The 23,854-nt window shown below is 57.9% G+C and overlaps 2 protein-coding genes and 1 long non-coding RNA gene across 3 annotated transcripts in view; 1 reads left to right on the forward strand and 2 right to left on the reverse strand.

The window, feature by feature from the left end:
* Positions 1 to 273: 273 nt before the first annotated feature.
* Positions 274 to 6,953, reverse strand: LOC115505588. The gene is made up of 3 exons (XR_004343105.1): positions 6,308 to 6,953; positions 2,653 to 2,948; positions 274 to 967 (listed from the first exon to the last, which is right to left on the reverse strand). It is a non-coding gene; the product is annotated as an uncharacterized LOC115505588 (long non-coding RNA).
* Positions 6,954 to 7,877: 924 nt separating this feature from the next.
* Positions 7,878 to 23,080, forward strand: SHE (Src homology 2 domain containing E). Its single transcript, XM_030302328.1, has 6 exons — positions 7,878 to 8,378; positions 10,612 to 10,738; positions 17,777 to 18,070; positions 18,922 to 19,078; positions 19,768 to 19,887; positions 21,151 to 23,080. The coding sequence occupies exons 1-6, from the start codon at positions 7,878 to 7,880 to the stop codon at positions 21,335 to 21,337; spliced, it is 1,386 nt and encodes a 461-aa protein (XP_030158188.1). The 3' UTR covers positions 21,338 to 23,080.
* IL6R (interleukin 6 receptor) overlaps positions 21,548 to 23,854 on the reverse strand; it is a 51,997-nt gene continuing 49,690 nt past the window's right edge. Inside the window, exon 10 of the mRNA XM_030302327.1 lies at positions 21,548 to 22,600. Within this exon, the coding sequence (XP_030158187.1) occupies positions 22,495 to 22,600 (106 nt within the window). The 3' untranslated portion in view covers positions 21,548 to 22,494. The remainder of the gene's footprint in view (positions 22,601 to 23,854) is intronic.

Here is a 23,854-nt window from a genome sequence, read left to right on the forward strand (position 1 = left end):
GCCTGCGGCGGGCCCCCAGAGGTTAGCTGCTCTCCTCTGTCGTCCCGGACTAAGCTGCAGTGCGAGAGCTAGGTCACCATCTTTTTTTTTTTTTTTTTCAACGTTTATTTATTTTTGGGACAGAGAGAGACAGAGCATGAACGGGGGAGGGGCAGAGAGAGAGGGAGACACAGAATCGGAAACAGGCTCCAGGCTCCGAGCCATCAGCCCAGAGCCTGACGCGGGGCTCGAACTCACGGACTGCGAGATCGTGACCTGGCTGAAGTCGGACGCTTAACCGACTGCGCCACCCAGGCGCCCCAACTAGGTCACCATCTTTAAGCGTGCTGCGTCTCAGGCTCATTATTCTGCAGAATGTACAAACACCCCACAAAAGGCCAGGGGCAGCTTAAGTCAGTAAATCACGCTTCGTTTTCCACCGTCTGTCCTTCCGATGCACCATTTCAGGCAGGGATGGCGCTCCGAGATTTTCAGGCTGTCGCCCGCCTCCCCGGACAGTACGATTCGTGGGGTCAGACTCCACTGTTCGTGTTCTAGTCTCCAAGTGCACAGCCAACTGACCGAACCGGTTCGTTTCAAAATCATACGGTGCAGCTTTTTGGCTGAAACCCACCCCTTCCTGGGACCGGGGGGCAGGCACTTACACCCTGGCGAGCCCCCTCCATCCAGAGCAGCAGGCAGGGTGACCCCCACCCAGGGTCACGTGGGGCGGGAAGGGGAAGCGTGCAAGGCACAGAACTTTCTGGGCCCAAACTGGCCACGTCCAAGGCAGACGGGGGGAGCCGATGAGCCTCCTCACTGGCACGTCTGCGTTTCTAAAGTGTCTTTCGGCCCTGGTGACATCAGGTGACCGCAGGCTGCTAAGTCATAAGGGGGGGCCAAGGACAAGCAGCGGTGGATAGAAGAACACCTCAAGGTTTCAGGGGAAGTTGGCCGACGCACACCTCCGTCTCTCTTCTCCGACATCCTAAGGAGAAACAGTACACAGAGGTGTAAGTTTAGGGGACTTAGGGGGTCGGAGCAGGTGATAAAAGTCCCCGCCTCGTGAATAATAAATGCCGACATCGCACGCAAGCCCCCGGCAGACACCTGTGATACTGCATCGTGTGGACATGACCGCCTTCCGTGGCCCTGGGTGGGGGGCACACTGGGAGCAGGGGGCTGAGTTCCAGAGCTCCCGAGGTGCCGAGGAGAAAGGAGGGGTGCAGGGCAGGAGGGCGGTGGGATGGGACCGGCAGAGGGAGCAGCTCCTGCCCAGGCTGGTGTGCAGGCAATATTCAGGCAGTGTAGGGAGAGGAGGGGGAAGAGGAGGGAGGGAGAGGAGGGGGGAGAGGAGGCAGGGGGAGGGAGAGAGGAGGCGGGGGGGGAAGGGTGTGGGCAGAGGAAGGCAAGGGGGAGAGGAGGCGGGGGAGAGGTGGGGGGAGAGGACGCATGGCGGAAGGGGGAAAGACCCGGGTGGAGGGAGGGAGAGCAAGGTGGGGCAGAGGACGGTGGGGTTTAAGGGGCTGATGAGGAGGGTGGGGGAGGTTGGGAGAGGATTTGGAAGGGGAGGAGAGAGGACGGAAGGGAGGGGAGAGAGGAGCAGGGGGAGAGGAGGCAGGGGAGGGAGAGACGAAGGGGGGTGTAGGAGGGGGTAGGGTAGGGGGGAGAGGACGGAGGGGGAGGGGGAGAGGAGGTGGGAGAGGAGGCAGGGGTAGGGAGAGAGGAGGCGGGGGGGAGAGGAGGCGGGGGGGGGGGAGGGAGGCGGGAGGGGGAGAGGAGGAGGGGGGAGGGAGCGAGGAAGCCGGGGGAGAGGAGGTAGTGGGGGGAGAGGAGGCGGGGAGGGAGAGAGGAGGCAGGGGGAGAGGAGGCGGGGGGGGGGGGGGGGGGGAGGGGGAGGGAGGGAGGAGGGGGAGAGGAGGCGGGGGGGGGGGAGAGGAGGCAGGGGGAGGGAGAGAGGAGGCAGGGGGAGAGGAGGCAGGGGGAGAGGAGGCGGGGGGAGAGGAGGCGGGAGGGGGGGGAGAGGAGGCAGGAGGTGGGAGAGGAGGCGGGGGGAGAGAGAGACGAGGTGGGGGAGAGGAGGCGGGGGGAGAGGAGGCGGGGGGGAGAGGAGGTGGGGGGGAGAAGAGGCAGGAGGTGGGAGAGGAGGCGGGGGGAGAGAGAGACGAGGTGGGGGAGAGGAGGCGGGGGGAGAGGAGGCGGGGGGGGAGAGGAGGCAGGAGGTGGGAGAGGAGGCGGGGGGAGAGAGAGAGGAGGTGGGGGAGAGGTGGGGGGAGAGGAGGCGGGTGGGGGGAGAGGCGGCAAGAGGTGGGGGCAAGAGAAGGGGGAGAGGCCCCTTTCTGCCCCAGGAAATCGGGGCTGCCCCGCGGCACCCGCCCCCCCCCCCCCCCCCCCAGTGTTCTCCGCCTGCGGGTTGGAGAAAGACGGGTCTGGAGAGGATGGACGGTGGCGTGGAAGAAGGAGGGGAGTGAAGAGGCAATGGCGCCAGGACCGCAGGTGCACAGCGAGGGGGGTCTGCGCAGTGGCAGCGGCTGGGGACACGTCGCCAGGCGAAATCAGCGCGCCGCTGATGGGGGCGAGACACGCTGGCCGGCCCCCGCGTCCAGGCCCGAGCAGACACGGGGTCGGTCACTAGGACCCAGGTTAGGGATGGGGACCCCCAGGCTGACCCACCGAGGGATCCCTGCCCCTCCAAGGCTCCATTCTTCGCACGCTTCCGCGGAGGCCACGAAGTCACCGCCGCTCCAGGACCTGCCACACACGGGTCTCAGCGTCCCACTCGCCAAGCCCAGACTCCAACAGAAGTAGCAGAACCCTGCATAAGCCGCGATGCCCGCCTCCTCCTGCCAGACTCGGGTCCCAAGCGCTCCACTCAGCTGCCGATGGTTACAGCACTTGAGGGAGACGCCGGGGTGATTCCGAGCTCCAGAGCTCCGGCCAGGTGCCGCAGGACCGGGGGAGACCAAAGGCTGTGGGGCAAGAGAAGGATGGCTTATCAGCGAGAGGAAGCAACTCACACACTGCCGTTTCTTCCAGAAGGCTCTCCCGCAGAGCCAGCCACAGTCAGAGGTGCCAGCACAATTCGCCATCACACAAGTACTAAGCAGGTCCTGTGGCAGGCAGAGTAACGGGGCCCCAGGGTGGTCAACGTCCTAGTCCCTGGAGCGTGTTAAGGGTCCCGGTCCAAATTCCAATGTGGTGGGAATGGGGTTCACCGCACCAGGCAATTCTCCAGATGCCCAGCTTGGTGTCCAAAATTCAGTTCGGTTCTGGCACTGTCTCTCCAGGGACAGCCTCAGATCTCAGAGACTAAGGGCTCAGCCCCCCAAGTTCAACTTCAGACGCCAGTCAAGGCAAGTCTAGACTGTCACCTGTGCTTTTGACTGACCAGCTATAGATCGGAGGTTCCCATGACCCCCTCCTTGGGTTCAGTTCATTTGGTACAGCGACTCCTGGACCATTTTCCTTCCTGGACTACAGGTTTACTTCGAGGGATAGAAGCCCGGAACAGCCAGGTGGAAGAAACCCAGAAGGGAAATGGAGGTTGGAGGGGTGCCTGGGGGGCTCAGGCAGGTGAGCGTCTGACTTGGGCTCAGGTCACGATCTCACGGTTTGTGAGTTCGAGCCCCATGTTGGGCTCTCTGCTGTCCGCACGGAGCCTGGAGCCCGCTTTGGATCCTCTGTCTCCCTCTCTCTCTGGCCCTCCTCTGCTCATTCTGTCTCCTTCTCAAAAATAAATAAACTTTAAAAAAAAAACCTTTAAGAAAAAAAAAGACATACACGTAGAAAAAGGCACAGAGCGTCTGTGCCCTCCAGGAGCACCGTTCTCCGCAAATCCCTACGAGTTCACCAACCCTGAGGCTCCCTGAACCCCGTCCTTTGGGGTTTTGTAGAGGCTTCATGACACACGCTCGGTTGCTTAACTCATTGGCCGCTGGGGATGGATGGACCCTCTCCCCTCCCTGGAGGAACTTCCAGTCCCACCCTCCAGTCCCTGGGTTCCTTCCCGGCACCGGCACCGGCCAGCATCCTCGTCACCTAGCGGCTTCCCCAGCCACGTCATTAGCATAAGAAAAGACACCTTTGTGGCTCTCACCCCAGGAACTTCCAAGGGCTTTCCGAGCTCCGGGCCAGGAACAGGACAAAAACCAAGTACGCATTTCGTGTAAGCCACACTATCACACCTCCAAATCTGCTGGGTCACGTGGCAAACAGAATTGGAGCTGCTTATCAGCTGATCTTAAAATAGATTCTCGGTGGGCCTAATGCAGTCAAGAGGGGCCCTGGAGAGTGCTGGGGGACCAGAAGAGGGTCGGTAAAAAGATGTGACTGCAGAAGCAAGAGTAAAGCAAAGCAGGCTGGGCAGAACTCTGCCGGCCCCTCCAGCCACTGGCGAGGCCAGGAGCTGGGTTCTCCCCTGGGTCCTCCGGACAGAACGGGGCCCCGCGCACACCCTGATTGGCGCTCAGCCACCCGTGGCAGACCGCAGGACTGCGGTGCCGTAGCTTGGGTCAAGCCACTAAAAAGCAGGTAATCTGTTACGCGACAGCAAACAGGAAACTATTCCCGGGACCGTGAGCAATTCTGAAATGACACCCCCCGGGGCGCAAGGGCCAGGCTGCGACACAAACACAGAACCTCCCCAAGCCCAGCGCGGGGGGGCCCTGGGTGCGGTTAACCTGTCGAGCGGGAATCCAAACACCCGTGCCATAGTGCCCAGGGTGGATGACGCCCCAAAGCACTCCACCTGTGAAGAGCCGCCGCCGCGTCCATCCGCTCGCACTTCCCTGGCGCGTTCCCACGAACGCCGTGTTCTGTGCTATTACTTTCGCATTTGACGGACAGAAAAGGCTGATTGTAAAAGATACTGAGGGACCTCAGGTCTATGGCTCTGAAGACTGGGTTTTTTCCCTATAAGTAAGGAGACGCTCAAAGTCACCTTAAAGGGATTTTTTTTTTTTAATTTTAGGAAAAACACAAATTAAAACATTAAATTTCGGAAGAAAATGGTAATGCCTCCAAATCGTCCCCAGCTGTGGGTCAGCTGCAACTAAATCGAAACCAACTACAAGTAATTGAGATCATTAGAAGACGCAGGTATGGACGAACAGAGAGGTTTATGGGCGCATCAGGGTTACGGTGTCACCGTCCCAGGAATCCCTGGAAAAGTCTGTGGGCTGAACAGGGCGGGCACCCTCACCTCCAAGCCAAGGCCCTCCCTAAATCTTTCAAAGGTACCTGTAGGGTCTGCCAGGTGCAAATTCGCAGTCTCATTTAACCCTCACGGAAACCCTAAGAGCTAGGCAGCAATACCCACCGTGCAGGTGAAACCCCGGAGCCCAGAGATGACAACCTGGCAGGTCTGTCCAAGACCGCGTGATCTCTGCTCGTGAATGGAGAAGCCTGCTTTTGAATCTGGACCACAGAACTCCAACGTCATGAACTTCCCCTCCTTGTTTGCTCTGCAGTAGGATCTTATTTGTGTGTTCGAAAAGACAAAGAACTTAGGGGCGTCTGACTTCTGCTCAGCTCACGATCTCAGGGTTCTTGAGTTTGAGCCCGGCGTCGGGCTCTGTGCTGACAGCTCGGAGCCTGGGGCCTGCTTCAGATTCTGTGTCTCCCTCTCTTTCTGCCCCTCCCCTGCTCATGCTCTCCCTCTCTCTCAAAAATAAACGTTAAAAAAAGTGTTGTTTTTTTTTTTTAAGACAAAGAATACATAAAGAACTCATGCAACTCAATAACAAAAGAATAAACCAATTAAAAAGGGGGCAATTTGGGGCGCCTGGGTGGCTTAGTCGGTTAAGCGGCCGACTTCAGCTCAGGTCATGATCTTGCGGTCCGTGAGTTCGAGCCCCGCGTCGGGCTCTGTGCTGACTGCTCAGAGCCTGGAGCCTATTTCAGATTCTGTGTCTCCCTCTCTCTCTGCCCCTCCCCCGTTCATGCTCTGTCTCTCTCTGTCTCAAAAATAAATGTTAAAAAAAAATTTAAAAAAAAAGGGGGGGGGCAATTTGATAGACATTTCTCCAAAGATACAAAAATGGCCAAGAAACACATGAAGACACCCGACCTCTCCTCCTTCCCAGACGAAGGGAAATGCAAGTCAAGGCCATAAGGATACCAGCCCTACGCGCCTGGAGGGCTGGAAGTAAAGAGACAGACAACAGTAAGTGTTGAGGCTGTGAAGAAATGGAAACCCCCACACCGCTGGTAGGAACGTAACCTGGCCACAGCCACTTTAACAATTTGGGAGTTTCTCAAAAAGTCAAAGAACTCCCTACGCCCCAACAATTCCACTCCGGGTTGTCTACTCAAGATAACTAGAACCCACCTGCGCACAAAGACTTGTACGTGGCAGTCCTGTTCACCAAACCCCAAACTGCAAACAACGATGAATGGATGGACTGGTTAAGTCAAACCACTGTATACGCACACAATGGAATATTATCTGGCAACATAAAAGAACAGAAGCATTGATAAATGCTACTACCTGGACGAATATCAAAAACATGATGGTAGGAGGGGAAAAAGCCGGAGGCAAAAGGCGGAGTACTGCATTGTTCCATTTCCAGGAAGCGTCCAGAACAAACTTGTAGAGACAGAAAGTAAATCAGTGGCTGCGGGGAGGGATCGCTACTGGGCACGAGGTTTCCTTTCGGAACGGTGGAAATGCTCCAAAATTAGATTGTGATGCCTGCACCGCAAATACAATAAATACCTGTAAAGTGTACGCGTAAAACGGGTGAATGTTACGGTGCGTAAATTATGTCTCAATAAAGCTACTTTGTAAACAGCCACGACACATTTCCAAGAACGGCTGGTGTCGGCAGGCATGTTTCTGTCACCCATCGCACAGAGCCCCGTGGCCCCTCCGCCAGGACTCAGGACGTAGGGCGTCGCCCTCGGCAGCAAGTTTACTCTTAGGCTGGAAGTTTTCCCAATTGCTTCTCAACGGGAGGGGGCTCGCGGGGCCCCCAGTCAGGTGAAGTGCCCCCGGGCGTGCAGACGCCCCACCGCAACTTCCGCAGACGCAGCCAGCGCGAGCAAGCGACTGCCCCGGGGGTGACCGCGCGCGCCCCGCCACCCCGGAGTGGAAATGGGGGTGCGGCTTGCGCAGCCGCCTCCCAACACCGCGGGCCCGCCACCTCTCGCCCCGCCGCCTGGGGCCCGGGGACCGCCACGCCGTACCTGCCCGGGCCCCTCGCGTCCACCTGCCGCCGCGACGCCGCGACGCCGCGCCCGGGTTGCGCGCTCCGCCCACCCACCCCCGAACCCCCCCCCCATCCCCGCAGCGGCCGGCGGGGCGGGGCCGGAAGGGAGGGGGTCGGCTCCCGCACCGGGGGGCCCCCACCCCACCCCCACCGTCGACGGCCCCCGCACCGGGGGGCCCCCACCCCACCCCCACCGTCGACGGCCCACGCGCAGAGCGGCACGTGGGACCGCGCGGGGGCCGCTCCGCGCGGGTGCGGGGCGCTGCGCGAGCGCGGGGGGGGGGGGGGCGGCCCGGGCCGGCACGTGCGCCCCCTCTCCTCCCCCCCCTCCCTCCTCCCCGCCCCGGGCGCAGGCGCCGACCCCGGCGGATCTGGGCGGGAGGCGCCAGCCGCCGAGGGAGGGGCGCGCCGAGGGTGGGCGGCCTGTCGTCGGTCCCCCGGTCGGTCGCGGCGCCGTCCCCTGTCGCCCCGGCGAGCGTGGGCAGGGCTGTCCCGCCGCGGGGGTGGTGGGGAGGGAAGAGCAGGGACGCCCCGCAGGGCCCGGGCCCGGGCCCCCGCCCCGCCCCGCCGGGCTGCGCGCCGGCCGGCTGGGGACGCGGAGCAGCCCCGGGGAATGCGGCGGCCGCGACCCCTGGCGCCCCTCCGCGAGTGCGCCGCGCCCCTCGGCCGCCTGCCCCGCGGGCCCCCCCCATGGCGGCGCGGTGGTTCAAGGAGTTTCCGCTGAACCTGAAGACGGCGTCCGAGCGCGCCCGGCCCGGGGGCGGCGGCGGCCGACTGCGCAAGAACTCGGAGGCGGGCGGCGCCGCGCCGGCCCCCGGCAAGGGCCGCAAGAACTCGGCGGCCGAGCTGGGGAGCGGCCGGGCCGGCGGCGGCGGCGGCGGCGGCGCCCCCAGGGACAGCCGGCCGCCCCGGGACGGCCTGCAGGGCCTGATACAGGCCGCCGCGGGCAAGGGCCGCAAGAACTCGCGGGCCGCCGAGGACGAGCCGCACCGGGGCGTGGCCAGGAGCGCGGGCTGCAGCACCTACATCAGCAGGCTCATCAAGGTGGACGCGCAGGAGAAGAACGGCGGCGGCGGCGGCGGCGGCGGCAGTGGCAGCCCCGGCTCCAGCGCCTCTTCCTCCGCGTCCTCTTCCCCTGCCTCCCTGGGCCCCGAACCGGACAAGGGCAAGGTCGTGAGGCAGCAGGACACGGTAAGATGCGGCCTCCCTGGGACGGCGAAGGGAGCGCGGAGCACCTGCTGGGCGCGAGGCTGCTCTAGGCCGCGGGGCGGGCGAGGGGGGCTCCCCCCCCCCCCGACATCTGGGGACGGTTAAGACACCATTTAAAGTCGTTTCGGCCTTTTTATCGTCTTGAGAAAATCTTCGTTTTCAGGAGAGGGAACTTTGCGGAAACGTGCTCTCCGTTGAATTTTGTTGGCAGTTTGGGAGAGTAACTGAACGAGACCTTCCTGCTTTGTCGAATGTGACCCCCTTATAGATGTGCTGTGATTTTAAACCCGGGGGGGGATGTGCAAAGCTAGATGCGTTCAGACGTTCATGGTCTGCACCCCTCAGGTAATGGGTTTCAGAACCCGGGGAACAGGCAGACCGCACGCCCCAGCCCATCTGCTGGTTTGGAAGTTCCAGGCACAGTTCACCCAGCACCCCAAGATTGCAGCCCTTTCATTCATTCCGTGAACGTGTGATGTGCAGCCGCGCGTAGGACGAGGGGCGCAGGGCTCCAGGGGCTGCGGAGGGTAGAGTGGGACCCGGAAACGCCCGTGAGGAAATCACAGCCTGGGAGGGAAGGTGTTTCCTGCTTCTCGGACCCCCCCCCCCCCCCCCCGCCTGCCCAGGGCTTCTGGGCGCTGACCCTTGTGAGGCGCTTAACGGAGAGGAGCGGGATCCTGTGAGGAGACCCCCTCCATTCTTACAGCGACGAGTTGGGGTTTTGTTTGCTTGTTTTTTAAACCCACCCTTCTGTGTGGAAAGGAAGAGAAGAGCTCAGCCCCCAGCCCAGGCTCTCACTTCCTGCCGTGGGAACTTGAACTTTCTCTTGCGGCCAGGCAGGCCGCAGTCAGGAGCCCGGAGCCCATGCCGTGCGTCTGCTCCGGGCACTCTGTTCATCCCTCCACTCGTTCCTCCCCCAAACACTCACAGCTTGCCTCTGGCGCCGGGCACGGGGGTGGGGACCAGGTGGAAAGATGACCAAGGACCCAGCTGTTAGCCAGTGGTGCCCCTGACCGTTGGACTTGATGGGAAGCACCTTGCAGCCGAGGGCCGAGGGCCGAGGGCCGAGTCGTCTGTGTTCCCGGGAATGGGGCTCACGTGGCGGGCAGTGAGAGGACGGAGACGGGGGTGCTGTGCAGTGGTGCGAGGGCCTCACTTCTGGATGCCCCAAGTCTCTCAGGCCACCTCCTCCAGGCAGGCGGCCCCCGCCCTCCTCGTCTCTCCCTGTTGGTGTCACTTTCCCTGCCGGCCCAAGCGATTCCCTGCCGCGAGTTCTGATGCGATCAGAGACCGTAGCAGGTCTGGGGCCTCCCCTTAGTTGGATTCACCTTTCTTTGCCTTTTGGTTCTTATTCCTCTCTTTCTCTTCCGCTGGAGCAGGTAGCTCACACGGTCCCAGCTGTTTACTCTGGAGCCACACTGACAATAGGGCAGGGGCTGTGCTTTTTGTCCCCCCCACTCTCCCTGCAAAACTGTTCCCCCCTGAGAAGAGCCTGTCAGGCTCCGGTCCCCAAACCTCCCGCGTGGTCCCCGAACCTCCCGTGTCGTCAGCCAGCAACTGCAGCCTAGAACCCATCACACACGCCACCTCTCTGGGCACCTTTCTGGTTTTGGAAGATTAGATGTTTTTGTGCCAAGTACGGACCAGAACTCCGTCGCTTGGGGAGACCTGTGTGCCTGTGAGTTATGGAACCTAGACCTCCCCAGTGCTGTTCCGTTCTGACTGCGTCTCAGACTTCTGAAGCCTTCTCTTCGAAGGTTCCAGATCGCTGAAGGACGAGACCCAGGCTTGGTTCCACTTGGTTCCGTCACAGCGCCTCGCCGGTGCCGGTGGACGCTCAGTGCTCACTGGGCGACTGGCTGACTTTCGCCTGTGTCGCCCACCAGATTGGCATTAAGGACCAAAGTCAGAGGGAAGGTGCTAGACCAATCCAACAGTCACCTCTGTCTTCCACCAGCAAATGCGTCACCGCCTGGGGAGACAACAGACCTCGAGACGAGCTTGGGGTCGAGCAAGGTTTGGGTGACTTGTTGCCGGTCAGTTTTGCCACCGACAGATCACATGGCTGTCCACCTGTGACACGATCCAGCACGACCAGATCCATTCGGAACTGGCTGGGGATCTTTTTGGCTCTGCAGATTTTCAGTAGGTTTTGATCCCATGGCCGCCTGGTGTGTGATCACCCCCGGCAGCTCTCCTCTCTGGTTCTTTTAAGGTCATCATTTTAGAAGACTACGCTGATCCTTACGATGCCACGCGGACAAAAGGTCAGAGGGACGCAGAGAGAGTGGGAGAGAATGACGGGTACATGGAGCCCTATGACGCGCAGCAGATGATAACAGGTTTGTGGGCAGAGCGCCGGGCGGGTGAGAGGCGCTAACCTGTGCTTGGGGGACAGGTGACGCGGTTCCGTCAGGTCTGTTGACCAGGAAAACAGAAGTCGGAAACAAAAGCAAGCTCAAAGTATCTAGTTAACTGTCTCTATGGTTTCGTATCTTTCGGCTTTAGGGTCTGCAGAGTCTTTAACGTCTTTCTAATTCTGTGCAAAGTGACACTTGTGAGTTTGCAGATGTGCTCAGGTCGTGCCCTTCAGGGTTGAGGTGGTTGACATGCATTTCTTGGACGCTTTGACGCTCGTGAGGGGGGTCAGGGATCTCTCCCGGGGACTGAAACACACCTCAAGGATTTCACGTGGTTAGAAAGCACGGACGTGACACGGTCCCCTGTGTCACAGCAGAAGGTTGATCTCTCGACAAGCTCTACAGCGTGGGAGCAAAAAATTAACCACCAGTCACTGTTGTGAGCCAGGCCGTGTGGCTCAGACCTCCCGAAACCACAGTCCGCTGTTCCCGTGACGTCGCGTGCAGAGCTAACGTGTGAGCTAAGCAGTCCCTGTCGTCTCCAGCACCCAACTTTGCCCTTTTATTCACGGTTGTCTCAATTTCCTGTAAGTGATACTTAAAAATAATATGAGCTGGTTGTTTAGATTTATTTGTGAAACTTAGAGTAAAATAACCTATTCACCGTTTTCCCCTAAATGCTCTTTAATCCGTAAGGAAAAATGTGTTTCTAAGGGCTGACCCCAGGCACCCTTGTTTGGGCGCTTCGTGCCTGGGGAGGGACGCGTGGGCCACACGCAGAGCCTGTGGCTCCCGTTTCGGGACAGACTGGGAAGCCGGCAGCCCAGGCGCGGAGCCACGGCCCGGAGGGGGGAGCACAGGGAAGCCGGCACCCTGGACGGGTCAAGACAGGCTTCAGGATGAAAATGAGCTACAGCAGGAAAGGGGGGCCGCGTCCTGTTTGCCTGCTTACAGAGATAAGGCTGCGCTTTGGGGAGGGTGTACCCTGGCCGGGCTGCGACCCCGAAGGTCACTGGACTGTGACCTCTAATGAAATCTGTGAATGAAAGGAAGTGAAAATGAACTTAGTCAGAATTTTAAAAAATATCAGAGGCTTGAAAGGAATAGAGGAAAAGATTTACATAAAATTGAGGGAAAAGATTTTTTTTTTAAGGCTTAATTTTGATTTCTTTCTTTTGTCTTTTTGGTTTTTATTCGTTTCTTTCTCTTTAACCAGAATAGGTAGTTTATCTGTACTGTCCCCAGTCGGTATTTGTGGAGCCACACTAACGATAGGAAAATGCCATGATCCCCGCAGGACTGTGCTCAGAGACCCCAGCCCTTTCCCCTTTTACAGAATCAGAGGTTCTGACTTTGTAAGAGACAGAGCAGAAATTAGCGCCTAGATCTCCTCCGGGTCGGGTGGTCAGCTTCCCCCACCACGTGGCCTCGGGACACGTTTGAAATGACGTAGGAAAAGCACTTTAAATTTTACACATAATTGGGGCGCCTGGGCGGCTCAGTCGGTTAAGCGTCTGACTTCAGCTCGGGTCGTGATCTCGCAGTTCGTGGGTTCGAGCCCCGCGTCGGGCTCTGTGCTGACAGCTCGGAACCTGGAGTCCGCTTCGGATTCTGTGTCTCCCTCTCTCTCTGCCCCTCCCGTGCTTGTTCTCTGTGTCTCTCTCCTTCAAAGATAAATAAACATTAATTGTTTTTTAAATCTTACTCATAAGTGAGGCACCTTTCCGCTCAGGCTCATAAAGAAGGTTGTATTGAAAAATCAGAATTGTCCAACGTGAAATAAACGTCATAACGATAGCTGACATTTAATATTCAAGTATTTGTTAAGTGCCAGGCTCTGTTCTACAGTTTATGTGAGTACGTTTATTTAGGAGTACAAGATTAATATATCCAGTTGGAGAATAAGTTCAAATTTACTAAACATTTGAATTACTAACTGTTCAATATTAATAGCTTATTTTGTCTTAAGAAAATCCGTGAATTTTAAAACCTCATTTAAAACATGTATCAAAACACCTTGTCAGTCAGTGCAGAGAATATACCTCTGATTCTACCCGTGGGCTCCACAGCTGGACGGAATAACAGGAAGTGAGTTTATCGGAAGCTGGAAATAAAAGATTTGCTGCTGGTTTTTTTTTTTTTTTTTTTTTAAACCTTCTGCCTTTTTGTTCAGTTTGGTCCTTACGTGCTTGGTTGTCCTGTGCAATCTCAGAAACGGCTCCTTTTTCTTGAAAAACGTTAGAGAATTTTCTTTAGTTTCACATTTTCAGGAGATGGTGAGGACACCAGCCCCTGTCCTTGCTGTCCTGTGAGATGGCGGGACCGCGCCCGGCGTTAACGCCCTTTGAGATGTCAGCACCTCCAGCAAGTGCTTCTCAGGCAAGTACTCGAGGCTGGCCCCGTGCTGGGCTCCGGGCTTACCAGAAACAAGACCACGTGACCCGTGTCCTTATGGACTGACCTCGCCTCCCAAGAGGCAGACAGACCCGACACCAGCAGACAAGAAAACGTGTCATTGAACGTAAGTGAAGTTTATAAATAAATCCTCCCTTAGACGTACCCAAGGATCGTTCAAAAAAATTAGATTACGAACGGTGGTATCGGCGTCAGTCTCTCCGTTGTTCGGCTAAGGTGACAGCAACGTTTTAGCTACATAATTGGCAGAAATATTCTAGCTGATTTAGCACGATGCGTTCAAGTGAAACCTTTAGCCCAGGAAGGGTGTTCATCCCCGAGACCGCCCGCGTTCCGTGTGGGAACTGCTTCCGGTGGTGGTGCTCTGGTGCCCGGCCCACCAGTTACCTGGCCAACCCCGCAGCCCGTGCAGTGGTGTTGGAAGTCTGGCCGGCAGTGAGGACACGAGAGTTTGGAACCGTTCAGCAACGTGTCTGCGTGGCTCGGCGGGAGAGTGGAGGCACCAGGCTGTTCACCTGCACTGGTCAATACCTGTCTGCCTGTCTAAGTTCTGTGCTCACTGTGGGGCTTGAACTCACGACCCCAAGGTCAAGAGTCACTCACTCCACCAACTGAGCCAGCCAGGAGCCCCTGAATAGTCAAATCTGAAGGAGAGCCTCATTGTTGGGGTGTCCATTAAACCCTCTATGGAGGGGTGCCTGGGTGGCTCAGTCAGTTGAGTGTCCGACTTCGGCTCAGGTCACGATCTGGTTTGTGAGTTTGAGCCCCGCGTCGGGCTCTGTGCTGACAGCTCGGAGCCTGGAGCCTGCTTCGGATTCTGTGTCTCCCTCTCTCTCTGCCCCTCCCCTGCTCGTGCTCTCTCTCTCTTTCTCTTTTTCTCTCTCTGTCTCTCAAACATGAGTAAACATTTTTAAAAATCCATTCTGGAAAAAAACAAAAATAGAAGACTTTGATTTATCTAATTTGCCTATACTTTACTTGTGAAACCTAAAGTTCAGGGTTCCTCAATTTTATGTGCTTTTGTTCAGGTATTTAGACTTATTTGATAGGGAAATATTCAAATCACTTTATCTTTTTAAGTTTTTTAACTTAAGTTTTTAAGTTTTTTATTTCCATGTTCCTTTATTTTTTTGTGTGCATTTTTATTTTTACTTAGTTTTTTGTTTTTTTTTAAGAGACAGAGCGTGAGCGGGGGAGGGGCAAGGAGAGAGGGAGACACAGAATCCGAAGGGGCTCTGAGCTGTCGGCACAGAGCTTGACGTGGGGCTCGAACTCCCGGACCGCGAGATCGTGACCTGAGCCGAAGTCGGACATTTAACTGACTGAGCCCCCAGGTGCCCCTAAAATATTCAAGTCATTTTAAATCAAAAGCTTGAGCGCTAATAAAACCTGTGCCTAAAAACATCTTTGAGGGGAAAACGGTTTGTAAGCGTATTTGAAGGCACCGGGAGATGGGTTGGGGGACAGGTGCGTTTCACAGAAATGTTGTGAACATTCTGCATGAAATCTTTGGGGCACAGAGTGAGCATGCAGTGCCCAGGTCCACTGAGGCCACGCGGCCTCGTCTGCGTCCCTGCGAGAAGGGGCGGCTGACCTGTGTGTCGCCGCTCACCGGGCCTCACGGACGTGCTGCTGTAACGCGCCTAGTGCGCGCACGTCCAGTAAATTCGGCCGTTATTTAGACACTCTGGAGAGAGAGTTGCGCCTTCACAGGGAGTTCTGGACCCGCGTCGCGGACTGATCACCGCCAGTTGCACCGCACTCAGTGAAGGAAAGTCCTGGGGGGGGCCTGGTCCGGAGCCGTTGAGCCAGGGCGGGCAGCCTGGAGGGTGGGGTGGATCTGCAGGCCCCCAGGTCTGTTGTCCGAGGTAAAGGCCTCTATCAGCAGGGCCGGGGCGTAGCTTCCTCTCGCCGTTTCCTCCTGCTCAGGCCCGTTTCCTCCCGGAGCCAGCCCTGCACGTCAGGGCTGTTCTCCAGCGGGAAGGTCGGCCCGCTGGGCGATTGTTTCTGTTTCTGTGGCGCCTCAGGCTGGGGGCAGCAGGTGCCGGAACGGAGTGCAGGGCGACTCCCTCGCAGGGCCACCGCTCAGGCCCTCGTTTCCCCTAATTAAATGGTGCTTCTCGGATCTCCCCGCCCCCCGGGCCACCCGGGAAGGAGCGCTTCCCAGGGACTCCCGTGTGCCCCGGCCTCACTCGAGACCCTAATCATTGACATCATTTCAGCACAGGCACTGAGATTTCCTTGTGGGCAGGGCAGGGCTGAGCTGAGGCGAGGACCTGGGGCAGGGTCACCGTCTAAACTGACGGTGAGCCTGGGGTTTGGTCAGAAACTTACGGTTTCTAGGTTCACGCTTTGAATTCCGTCCTGCCTTCTCTTTCCTTCTTCTTAGCTCTGTAGAAACATTGTTTTAAAAAAATTCCAGCCCGATCTTCACTGAACCAGGAACGGAGCGGCGATGTTGTTCCCCATAATTTCATCTAGAGCAGTGAAAACGAGGCGCAGTATTGAAGGTCGAGAGGCTTGGATGGAGACGCACCTGCGCCAGCGCCCGTCCCGGCCCCGGAGCCGGAGCCTGCTTGCTCGGACACGGAGGGCTTGGCTCCAGGAGAACCCCAGGACGGGGACAGGCAGGAGGCGCTCGGACGGGGGGCCCGGGGACCGGAGGCGGGCCCGTGCTCCTCAGGCTCAGCCTCCCCTGAGAACCCCCACACCCCAGACCCATTACGCCCGGACCCCCGCACGCGGGGCTGGAGCCGGCTGCGGCCGGGCCCTGGGAACCGACACCGTGGTTCTGAACTTAGCGTCCTGACCGTCACTCGCCCTTCAGAGTTTCATTTGCTGCTCTCGCTGCGATACGAGTCTCTCCTTCAGTGACTCTTCTCCGAGTGTCACCGTGCCCGCGTTAGTTGTGGTCGTCCGACCCTCCCACTTACCTGGCCCTTCTCCGCCCCTGCGGGCACGCCGGGGGGGGGGGGGGTGTTGGGGGGAGGCACCGCCCCCACCCACCCTGAGCTGGGAGCCCCGGCTCTGCCTTTGACCCTGTCCTTGTCTCCGGGGTTCCCACGGCACTAACAGCCTTCGTGTGTGTGAGCGTGGACCTGTGACTCGGAAGGGAGGTGGGCAGGAGAGAGGAGGGGACTCTGGGTAAGGTTTCCACACGTGAGGGGTCGTGGCCGAGCAGCTGGCCCTTTGTACGCAGACCGTTGAGAGCCCCGAGCGGGTTCAGGCGGACTGAGGTGCGCGCACTTGGAAAGGCTCCTGGCGGCGTCCCGCGTTCGGAGCAGCCACCAGTGCGTCCACGTCACCGGCTCGGGCTGCCCAGACGCCGCCTGCCGAGGCCTCTGGACCTCGAGCTGGTCGGTCCCAGACACTCCTGGCTCCTTCCCACGTGGCTCGTAGCTTCTGCTTGGTTTTTGCATCCTTCGTTTTGAACGTAATTGTTATTACCTGCTAAGAAAACGTAAGCTGAATCGCGTCCAGAACGACCTGAACTGTGTATCCTTGCCTTTAAAACTCGTGTGTCTGGGGCGCCTCGGGGGCTCAGCTGGTTAAGTCTCCAACTTTGGCTCGGGTCCTGATCTCACGGTTTGTGCGTTCCAGCCCTCACGTCGGGCTCTGTGCTGACAGCTCAAAGCCTGGAGCCTGTTTTGGATTCCGTGTGTCTCTCTGTGTCCCTCCCCGCGGCGCGCGTGCGCTCTCTCTCAAAAGTAAATAAATAAAACTCGTGTGTGTGGAGCCCAGCGTGCCCACTGTCCAGCCCCCCCACCGTCTCCCCTCTCCTGCCTGTGTCCTTTGAACTTCCCTGTCAATTCCGCGCTCTGGGAACAGGCCCTCTGCGGTCCCCACCTCCCTGTCTCCCCTCAGGCAGCTTCCTCCCTTGGGCGTGACCTCCTCTGTCAGGTGAACCCGTCTTCCACGGGGAGTGTGTCCACGTGCAGTGGCTGAGAGCACGGCTTCCAGAACCCAGCTTCCTGCTTGTGTGTCCAGCGCGTCCCGGCTTTGCCACGTGCTGCTGAGGACAATTGCCTTGAGTTTGTGGCTAGCTTTCCCTTCTGTAACATTAGGAAACCACAGTACCCGTCTCACAGGGCTGTTGTGAAAGCCACAGAGTGCACCGTCCGTGGCGTTAGTGGTCGTTTTTACTTATTAGCCCGCCACGTACTGTTTGCGAACGTGTCTAGCTTCCTCAGTGTTCTGAAACCGCCTAGAAGTCAGGAACTCTGTCCTGTGCACGTAACCGTCTTCCCTCAGTGCGTGTGGCCCAGTGCAGAATGTAACGGCCCGTCGACTTTTATTAAAATACTGTGGTCTCAGCCCTCCACGAAGGTGGACCCTGGGCTGTGGGGCAGGTCTCCTGTGGCCATTTCTCCTTCCACAGGCTGCACGTGGCCCCGAGATGCCTGTCCTCAGGTGATGTCTGCTTGTCGGGCCGGATGGCGCGCCCGCCCAGGTGCCCGGAGAGGAGCCGTAGGTCCTTGCACGGACAGGCGGCCCCTTCGCATCTGGGCCGGGAGGCAGTGTGGCTGTTCTCTGCCGCCTTCCCCGGACAGCAGGAGGCTTCCGTGGCACCCCGCCGTCGAGGTCTTACGTACGGGTGTTTTCCAGAAATCCGACGCCGAGGTTCCAAGGATCCCTTGGTGAAGGCTCTTCAGCTGCTGGACGGTCCCTGCGAGGCGGGCGACACCGGCACGAAATCGGAGACGTCAGCCAAGAGACGGAGCTCCAAGGACCTCCTGGGGAAGCCCCCCCAGCTGTACGACACGCCTTACGAGCCCACGGACGGCGGCCCCAGGACAGAGGAGCGGAGGACACGACTGCCCGCGGGGGACGAGAGGCCAGCGGCCGAGTACGAGCAGCCCTGGGAGTGGAAGAAGGAGCAGATCGCCAGGGCCCTGTCAGGTGAGGGCTGCCCCCAGGCGCCGGGAACATCTCATGTGGCTGGAAGGCCACGCGAGGCTGAGCCCCGGAGGCCCGAGACTCTGGGCGCCAAGTGCCTTCAGTGGCTTGAAACGCCCACGTGGCCACTGCTCTGTCCCCACACGTCTCAAGCCGTCAGGTCGGGAGCGGCTCCTGCCGGCTCCTGCCCGGGGCCGCCCCTCACGCCTGGTGAAAGTCCCACTGAGGAAACGGCAGCACTGGGTGCGGTGCGCTGCAGGGGCCCCTCCTTGAGGCGCGAGTGTGCAGAATAGCTTAGGAGACGCGGGCGATCGGGCTCGGTGTGAAAGGTGGTCTCCCTCTGTTTGGCCGACAGCCTCTTTTTCCTTGGATTGGGAAAAGTCGGGGGTGTCTTTTTCCCTCCACCAGCGAAGCCAGGCTGGTGGTGCCGGTGTGGTCCACACGCAGGCTCAGTGGAGTTCGGTTTCCGTCCTGTTTTCCGCCGACCCCGTGGCCACCCGCTGTGCTGCGTGTCGCTCGTTCGCGTCTCTGCTCCGTGCGGCCCCGGTGGCGTAGCGTCCGAGGCGCCGTTCGTAGTTTCTGTTTCCAGGTTGATCTGTGTATTATTTCACAGTAAAAGCGGCTTATTTGGTTTCCTAGAATGATACGCTCTTATCTTTTATTCTAAATTTACTGAAAGTTTTTAGAAGTACACGCTAGGCGCACTCTGGAGGCCCCCAGGACGCACCCCACCCTGGGTGGTCGGCACGCGTCAGCCCTGGCGCAGGGGGCTTCCTTCCCGAGGCGAGGCTGCCGCTTTGGCATCCGCCCCGGCCGCCCCTGTGGCCTCCGTGTTAAACGAGCCTTCTTTCCAGTTCAGTTTGAAGGCTCTGAGCGACCTTCCGTCAAGGAGGACGCGGTGAGGCCGCACCCCCGTCAGAAGAGCTGGACCCCCAAGGTCTTGAAGCCGGCCGCCTCCGAGCACGGCGAGGGCGAGAAGGTGGACCCAGCCCTGCCGCTGGGGAAGCAGCCGTGAGTCTGTTCGGCACTCGGGGACGAAGGGTGGCCGGAGCTTTTGCGGGCGGGGGGAGCGCTTTGCACGATGAGTTTTGCTCGTGAATACTTGGTGGGTGGGGCTTCACGAACGCCTGTTTTCAAGGCCTGTTGCATTTGTGCAGAGCGGAAAGGGCACTGCATCCCGGAGCCGGATTTCAAATTTCGTTCACCCGTGTGGACTGAAAACCCTTCAGTGACACCAGCCCCGTTAACTCCCTCTCACGCCTGATCCGCTTTGTGATACACGTTTACCCAAATCTGTGTCTCGTCTCTTCTGAGCGTGAAGCAGAATCTAGTTCAGGCTATGCAGCTCCCACCAGAAGCGCATTGCAAATGATATGTTTTGGGGGCGCCTGGGGGGCTCAGCGGGTTCAGCGTCCGGCTTCGGCTCAGGTCATGACCTCGCGGTCCGTGAGTTCGAGCCCCGCGTCGGGCTCTGTGCCGACAGCTCGGAGCCCGGAACCTGCTTCGGGTCCTGTGTCTCCCTCTCTCTCTCCCCCTCTCCCGCTCTCCCTCCGTGTCTGTCTGTCTGTCTGTCTCTCTCTCTCTCTCTCTCCCTCTCTCAAAAGTAAATAAAAACAGTAAAAGAAGATTTTAAATGATCCTATTTTATGGAGCGAGGCCCTGTCCGGATTCGTTCTCTGATGTTGCTGCCCCCTTTACAGTTGGTACCATGGCGCCATCACCCGTGCGGAGGCCGAGAGCCGGCTGCAGCCCTGCAGGGAAGCTGCCTACCTGGTCCGCAGCAGCGAGTCCGGGAGCAGCAGGTACACCATCGCACTGAAGTGAGTACCGAGGCCGCGAGCGCTCTGCTCGGGAGGCGGGCGGTGCGCCCCGCGGCCCTGTCCCGTCGCGGGCAGGTGGCTTCTTCGAAGAGGTACAATTTGAAGGCGGTGCGCCGGGGTGCGCCGGCTCGGACGACGGGGTGTGAGGGCTGGGGCCGGAACGCGGGGCTGGGATGGGGTAGGTGCGCCAGCGTCTCCGGGGACGGCGAGCGCCTCTGCTCTCACCCGTCGGTCGGTGTCCGCCTCGCCCTACCGGATCCCACGAGGCCCCCCCGTGGGTCCAGCAGAGAGAAAATCCCCGACAAGAAGAGGAATTTGCAGTGGGACGGTTCAGTTGTTTTATTTCCTAGTGTTGGAGACTTCAGTACCTCAGGCCCCTTGATGTCAAAATGCCAACTGCAGTTGCACACCAGCTTCTCGTGGGGAAGAGGGAGACGCTGGCCGGCTGTCCCCCCACCCCCCACCCCCCACCCCCACCGCCACCGTAACCGAGCGCTCGCTCTGGCCCAGCGGAGCTCCCGTCACGGAAATTCTCGCGGCTGCGGGCCCAGTGCTAGAGGATCATTGTCAGAGTCCCTAACAGCATTTCCTTCCTGAGGAAGCGGAGCCCCTGAAACAATCGGGCTGGAGGGAGAGAGGCTGGGCTGGTCGGGCGACGCGGCCCGCAGCGGGCCGGCCGGCAGACACACAATGGCAGGAACAGCGCCACTGCGTTCCTGATGCGGGGCTCGCGCGCACATCTCGGCCTGGGTGCCGGCTGTCGTCCTATTCAACCAGGGACAGTCTTCCCAGTTTGGGGGGTGGGAGGGAAGGAAGGAGGAAACTGGGTTTTTCTTCTTCTTCTGCTTCTTCACCTACTCTGCGGGGAAGAAAGGAGGAAAGGACCTCGCGTCCTGGCCCCGTGACGAGGAGGGGGCTTAAAGGGGATTTAAACCTCACCTTAGCGGTCTCCTGCTTGGGCTTAAGCACTAGCCTGGCAATTTGGGGACTGGGCTTTTTTTCCCCCCCTTTTGTCTTTTTTGGTCCAGTCCCTGATGACCTGTGTGTTACGGACAAACAGCCCAAGTCTGACCCACCTTTGGCCGAGGCCTCGAAGCCTCCCAGAGCCCCTGGAGAGCGGGATACGTTTCTGTTCGTGTTTGTGACGGTTCCCGGCACGAGTGAGAACGCGTCTGCCTGTGACCCTGGCCGGGATTGTTGTCCGTGGGGGACGACCCCCGGCTCGCTCGGTCCCATCTCCTCCTCGATTCTGTCTCGTTTCAGGACTAGCCAAGGGTGTGTCCACATCATAGTGGCCCAGACCAAGGACAGCAAGTACACGCTGGACCAGACGAGCGCGGTCTTTGGCAGCATCCCCGAAGTGGTGCACCACTACTCCAGCGAGAAGTTGCCTTTCAAGGGGGCGGAACACATGACCTTGCTGCACCCCGTGCACAGCAAGCTGCACTAAGGTCCGGCCAGCAAAGCGCCGGCCAGGCCCCTCCTCCCGCGACGTCGGCGCCCAACCAGCATCCGGGGGGCGAGGCGGGGACCGCACCCCGGGACTTGGTGCGAAGTGAGTCTCCGTCCAGAAGGCAAAACCTGGGGTCCTAAATCCATTCCGTGACACTCGGTCGCTGACCTGTTGCTTTTCCACAATGAGAAGTCATGATTTACCAGCTGCCTCCGCTCTCTGGGGTAGGTGTTCTGTTTTGGAGAGGGGAGACTCTCAGGAAAGGTGAGTCAGGAGTCCAGGAATATTGTTTTCCAAAAACGTGCTAGTTGTCACACGGAGGACCTGGTCTCTAAACAAACCAACAGAAATGCAATTGGCATTAATACGAGGCAATAAAAATGGTCACGTGGGCCCAGGGAGCGCAGGTTACGGACCCCTTTTTGGGGAAACGGACGAAGAGTGGAAAATGAGTGAACAGCAGGTGATTTGGAGAAAGCTGTGGAGTCCGGGAAGATTCACAACTCTGACAAGATTACTTTGTTGCTCAGCCTTCTGAGAAAGTTGTGTTTTCTCAGTCTCTGGGGACTTTTTTATCATTATTCATAGAAGCATACACAGGCAGGAAGACGCCCCTGACTTAAGAATCAGCAGTATAAATTAAGCCTTGGCATCGTTTTAATTCTGAATTCTAGAATGAAATATACAACAAATCTGAAAATTTGAAAAGCTCAGCAGCCTCGAGCTGGCTGGTTTTTGCTGGATGATTTTGCAGAACCCGAGTACCTTCGTTCCATCCTCGGGCATTTCGGCTGCTGGGGCTGGTTTTTAATATTTGCTCCCTAGTTTGATTTGCTTTGTGTTTGGGAGTAAATGCTAAGTATATGCATATGTGTACCTCTCTCCGTCCGTCCCTAGGACGTGACTGCCCGTGCTCCCCTCCGAAACGTGCAGTGTCTCCTGGGCTATGCAGAGCAGGCCAGCTCCCGGCATAAAAATATTTCTAAAGAGACCAAGGTTTCCCTATGAAGATATTATATTAAATTAATATTCCTAGTCTGCTTACCTTCATGGTTTATTGGGAACTTACATTGACCGTTGACTTACTGTGAAAAAATTATGTAAAAAACCACGAGAATGGCTTCCTGTGAGGAGACCCCGGGGACGGCCAGCGGTTAGAGCCGAGCAGACGCTTCCGTGTTCCGGGTCTGCCGCGTGGACCTCAGAACTGGCCCGCGTACACGTGCACCGTCATCCACGAAAAGCTCCTTTTTGTGGCTCCTTTTAAATACACGGAAGAAGTTGATTCGGTTAGTTTTTAGGAAAGCACGTCATTCTGGTTAGTCGTTACCGTTCTGTCACGATTTAGAGGTTAGTAGATCCTTGCTTTTTTATTCAGTTAAGGTTGTCGCCAGCGGGTTGTGCGATCTTGGATTTAAAAACTTGAGAGGAACCTTTTCTTACCGAATCTCAGTGATTTTATTAATGAGAGTCTCCTGTGTTTTAAATACTGACAGAATGTTTCCAGTGTGTATTCACTGTGTGTGACATCTTTGGCACAAGATTTTTTTTGTTACTTTTAGCATCTACAGTTCCAATTCCAAATCAACAAATATTTATTATCTTCCATATACAAATCACTTATTAAACTTATTTTTAGTTCAACATTCTAAAAGTGAAACCTTATTTTCTACTTAAACTTATTCTACAGAATACAGCGGTTATCCTGATTGTAATAAATGCTAAAAGCTTTGTACAGTTTTTCCTTGTGCACTAAATGGTTTCTGTCGCCCCCGCCCCCCAACTGAGGAGTGTGCAGCGAAATGACATTTCGACAGCAAACCTGATGCGTTACGTGTTCATGAAGCTTCGATCACACGCTCGGTATTGTGCTTTCTCTGCAGTCGTGACTCGTGACCTCCTTCGTGCGCCTGGGGAGGTAGACGTGTGGGCTTGTAAATGGTCCAGCTCCCTCAAACCAGACGGGAGGCTGTAACAGGAAGGGACGGAGTAAGTCAGGAGGGGGCTTGCCTGCTGGGCTCTTCCCCGGCGGAGGAAAGCCAGGGGCTTCCCGGCTTCAGGGCACCATGTGCCCTGGAATCACTTCGGCCCAGCAGGTGTCGCGAGCGGCTTCCTGGGGCTGGGGGCGCGGCTCCCGGGCCCGCCGATCTGAAACCCTGTGATGCGTTTCCACTCCGGGCTCTGAGTGCTTGGGTTTTTTGTCGTCTTGTCTTGATGCAAGTACTTGCCCATAGTCTTCATCCTTGTGCGTTACCCCGGTCTCCCAGGGTATTTTCCGATTCCTCCTAAAGAGGATCATGTCCTCTAGCAAATTTGTGCTCCCTGGCCTTGAATATGGCATCCTCGGGCTTCGTCCGTCTGTGACCCTTCTCCATCACCGGCCCGTTTAAAAAATGATGAATTTAGTAACTTCATTTCCGGCCTATAGGACATTCCTTTTTACTTTGCTACCACAGCTGTTTCTATCAGGATGGATTTCAACCAGTGGAGTTGCAGGATTTCAATAAGTAGGAG

This window comes from Lynx canadensis, chromosome F1 (genome assembly GCF_007474595.2).
Source record: "Lynx canadensis isolate LIC74 chromosome F1, mLynCan4.pri.v2, whole genome shotgun sequence".
Lineage (NCBI taxonomy): Eukaryota > Metazoa > Chordata > Mammalia > Carnivora > Felidae > Lynx > Lynx canadensis.

Bases quoted from the DNA above. Each gene is read 5' to 3' on its own strand.
- SHE (XM_030302328.1), top strand. From the start codon at position 7,878: ATGGCGGCGCGGTGGTTCAAGGAGTTTCCGCTGAACCTGAAGACGGCG. The intron at 18,071-18,921 runs GTGAGGGCTGCC...CCTTCTTTCCAG, and splicing joins GATCGCCAGGGCCCTGTCAG to TTCAGTTTGAAGGCTCTGAG. The intron at 19,888-21,150 runs GTGAGTACCGAG...GTCTCGTTTCAG, and splicing joins AGGTACACCATCGCACTGAA to GACTAGCCAAGGGTGTGTCC.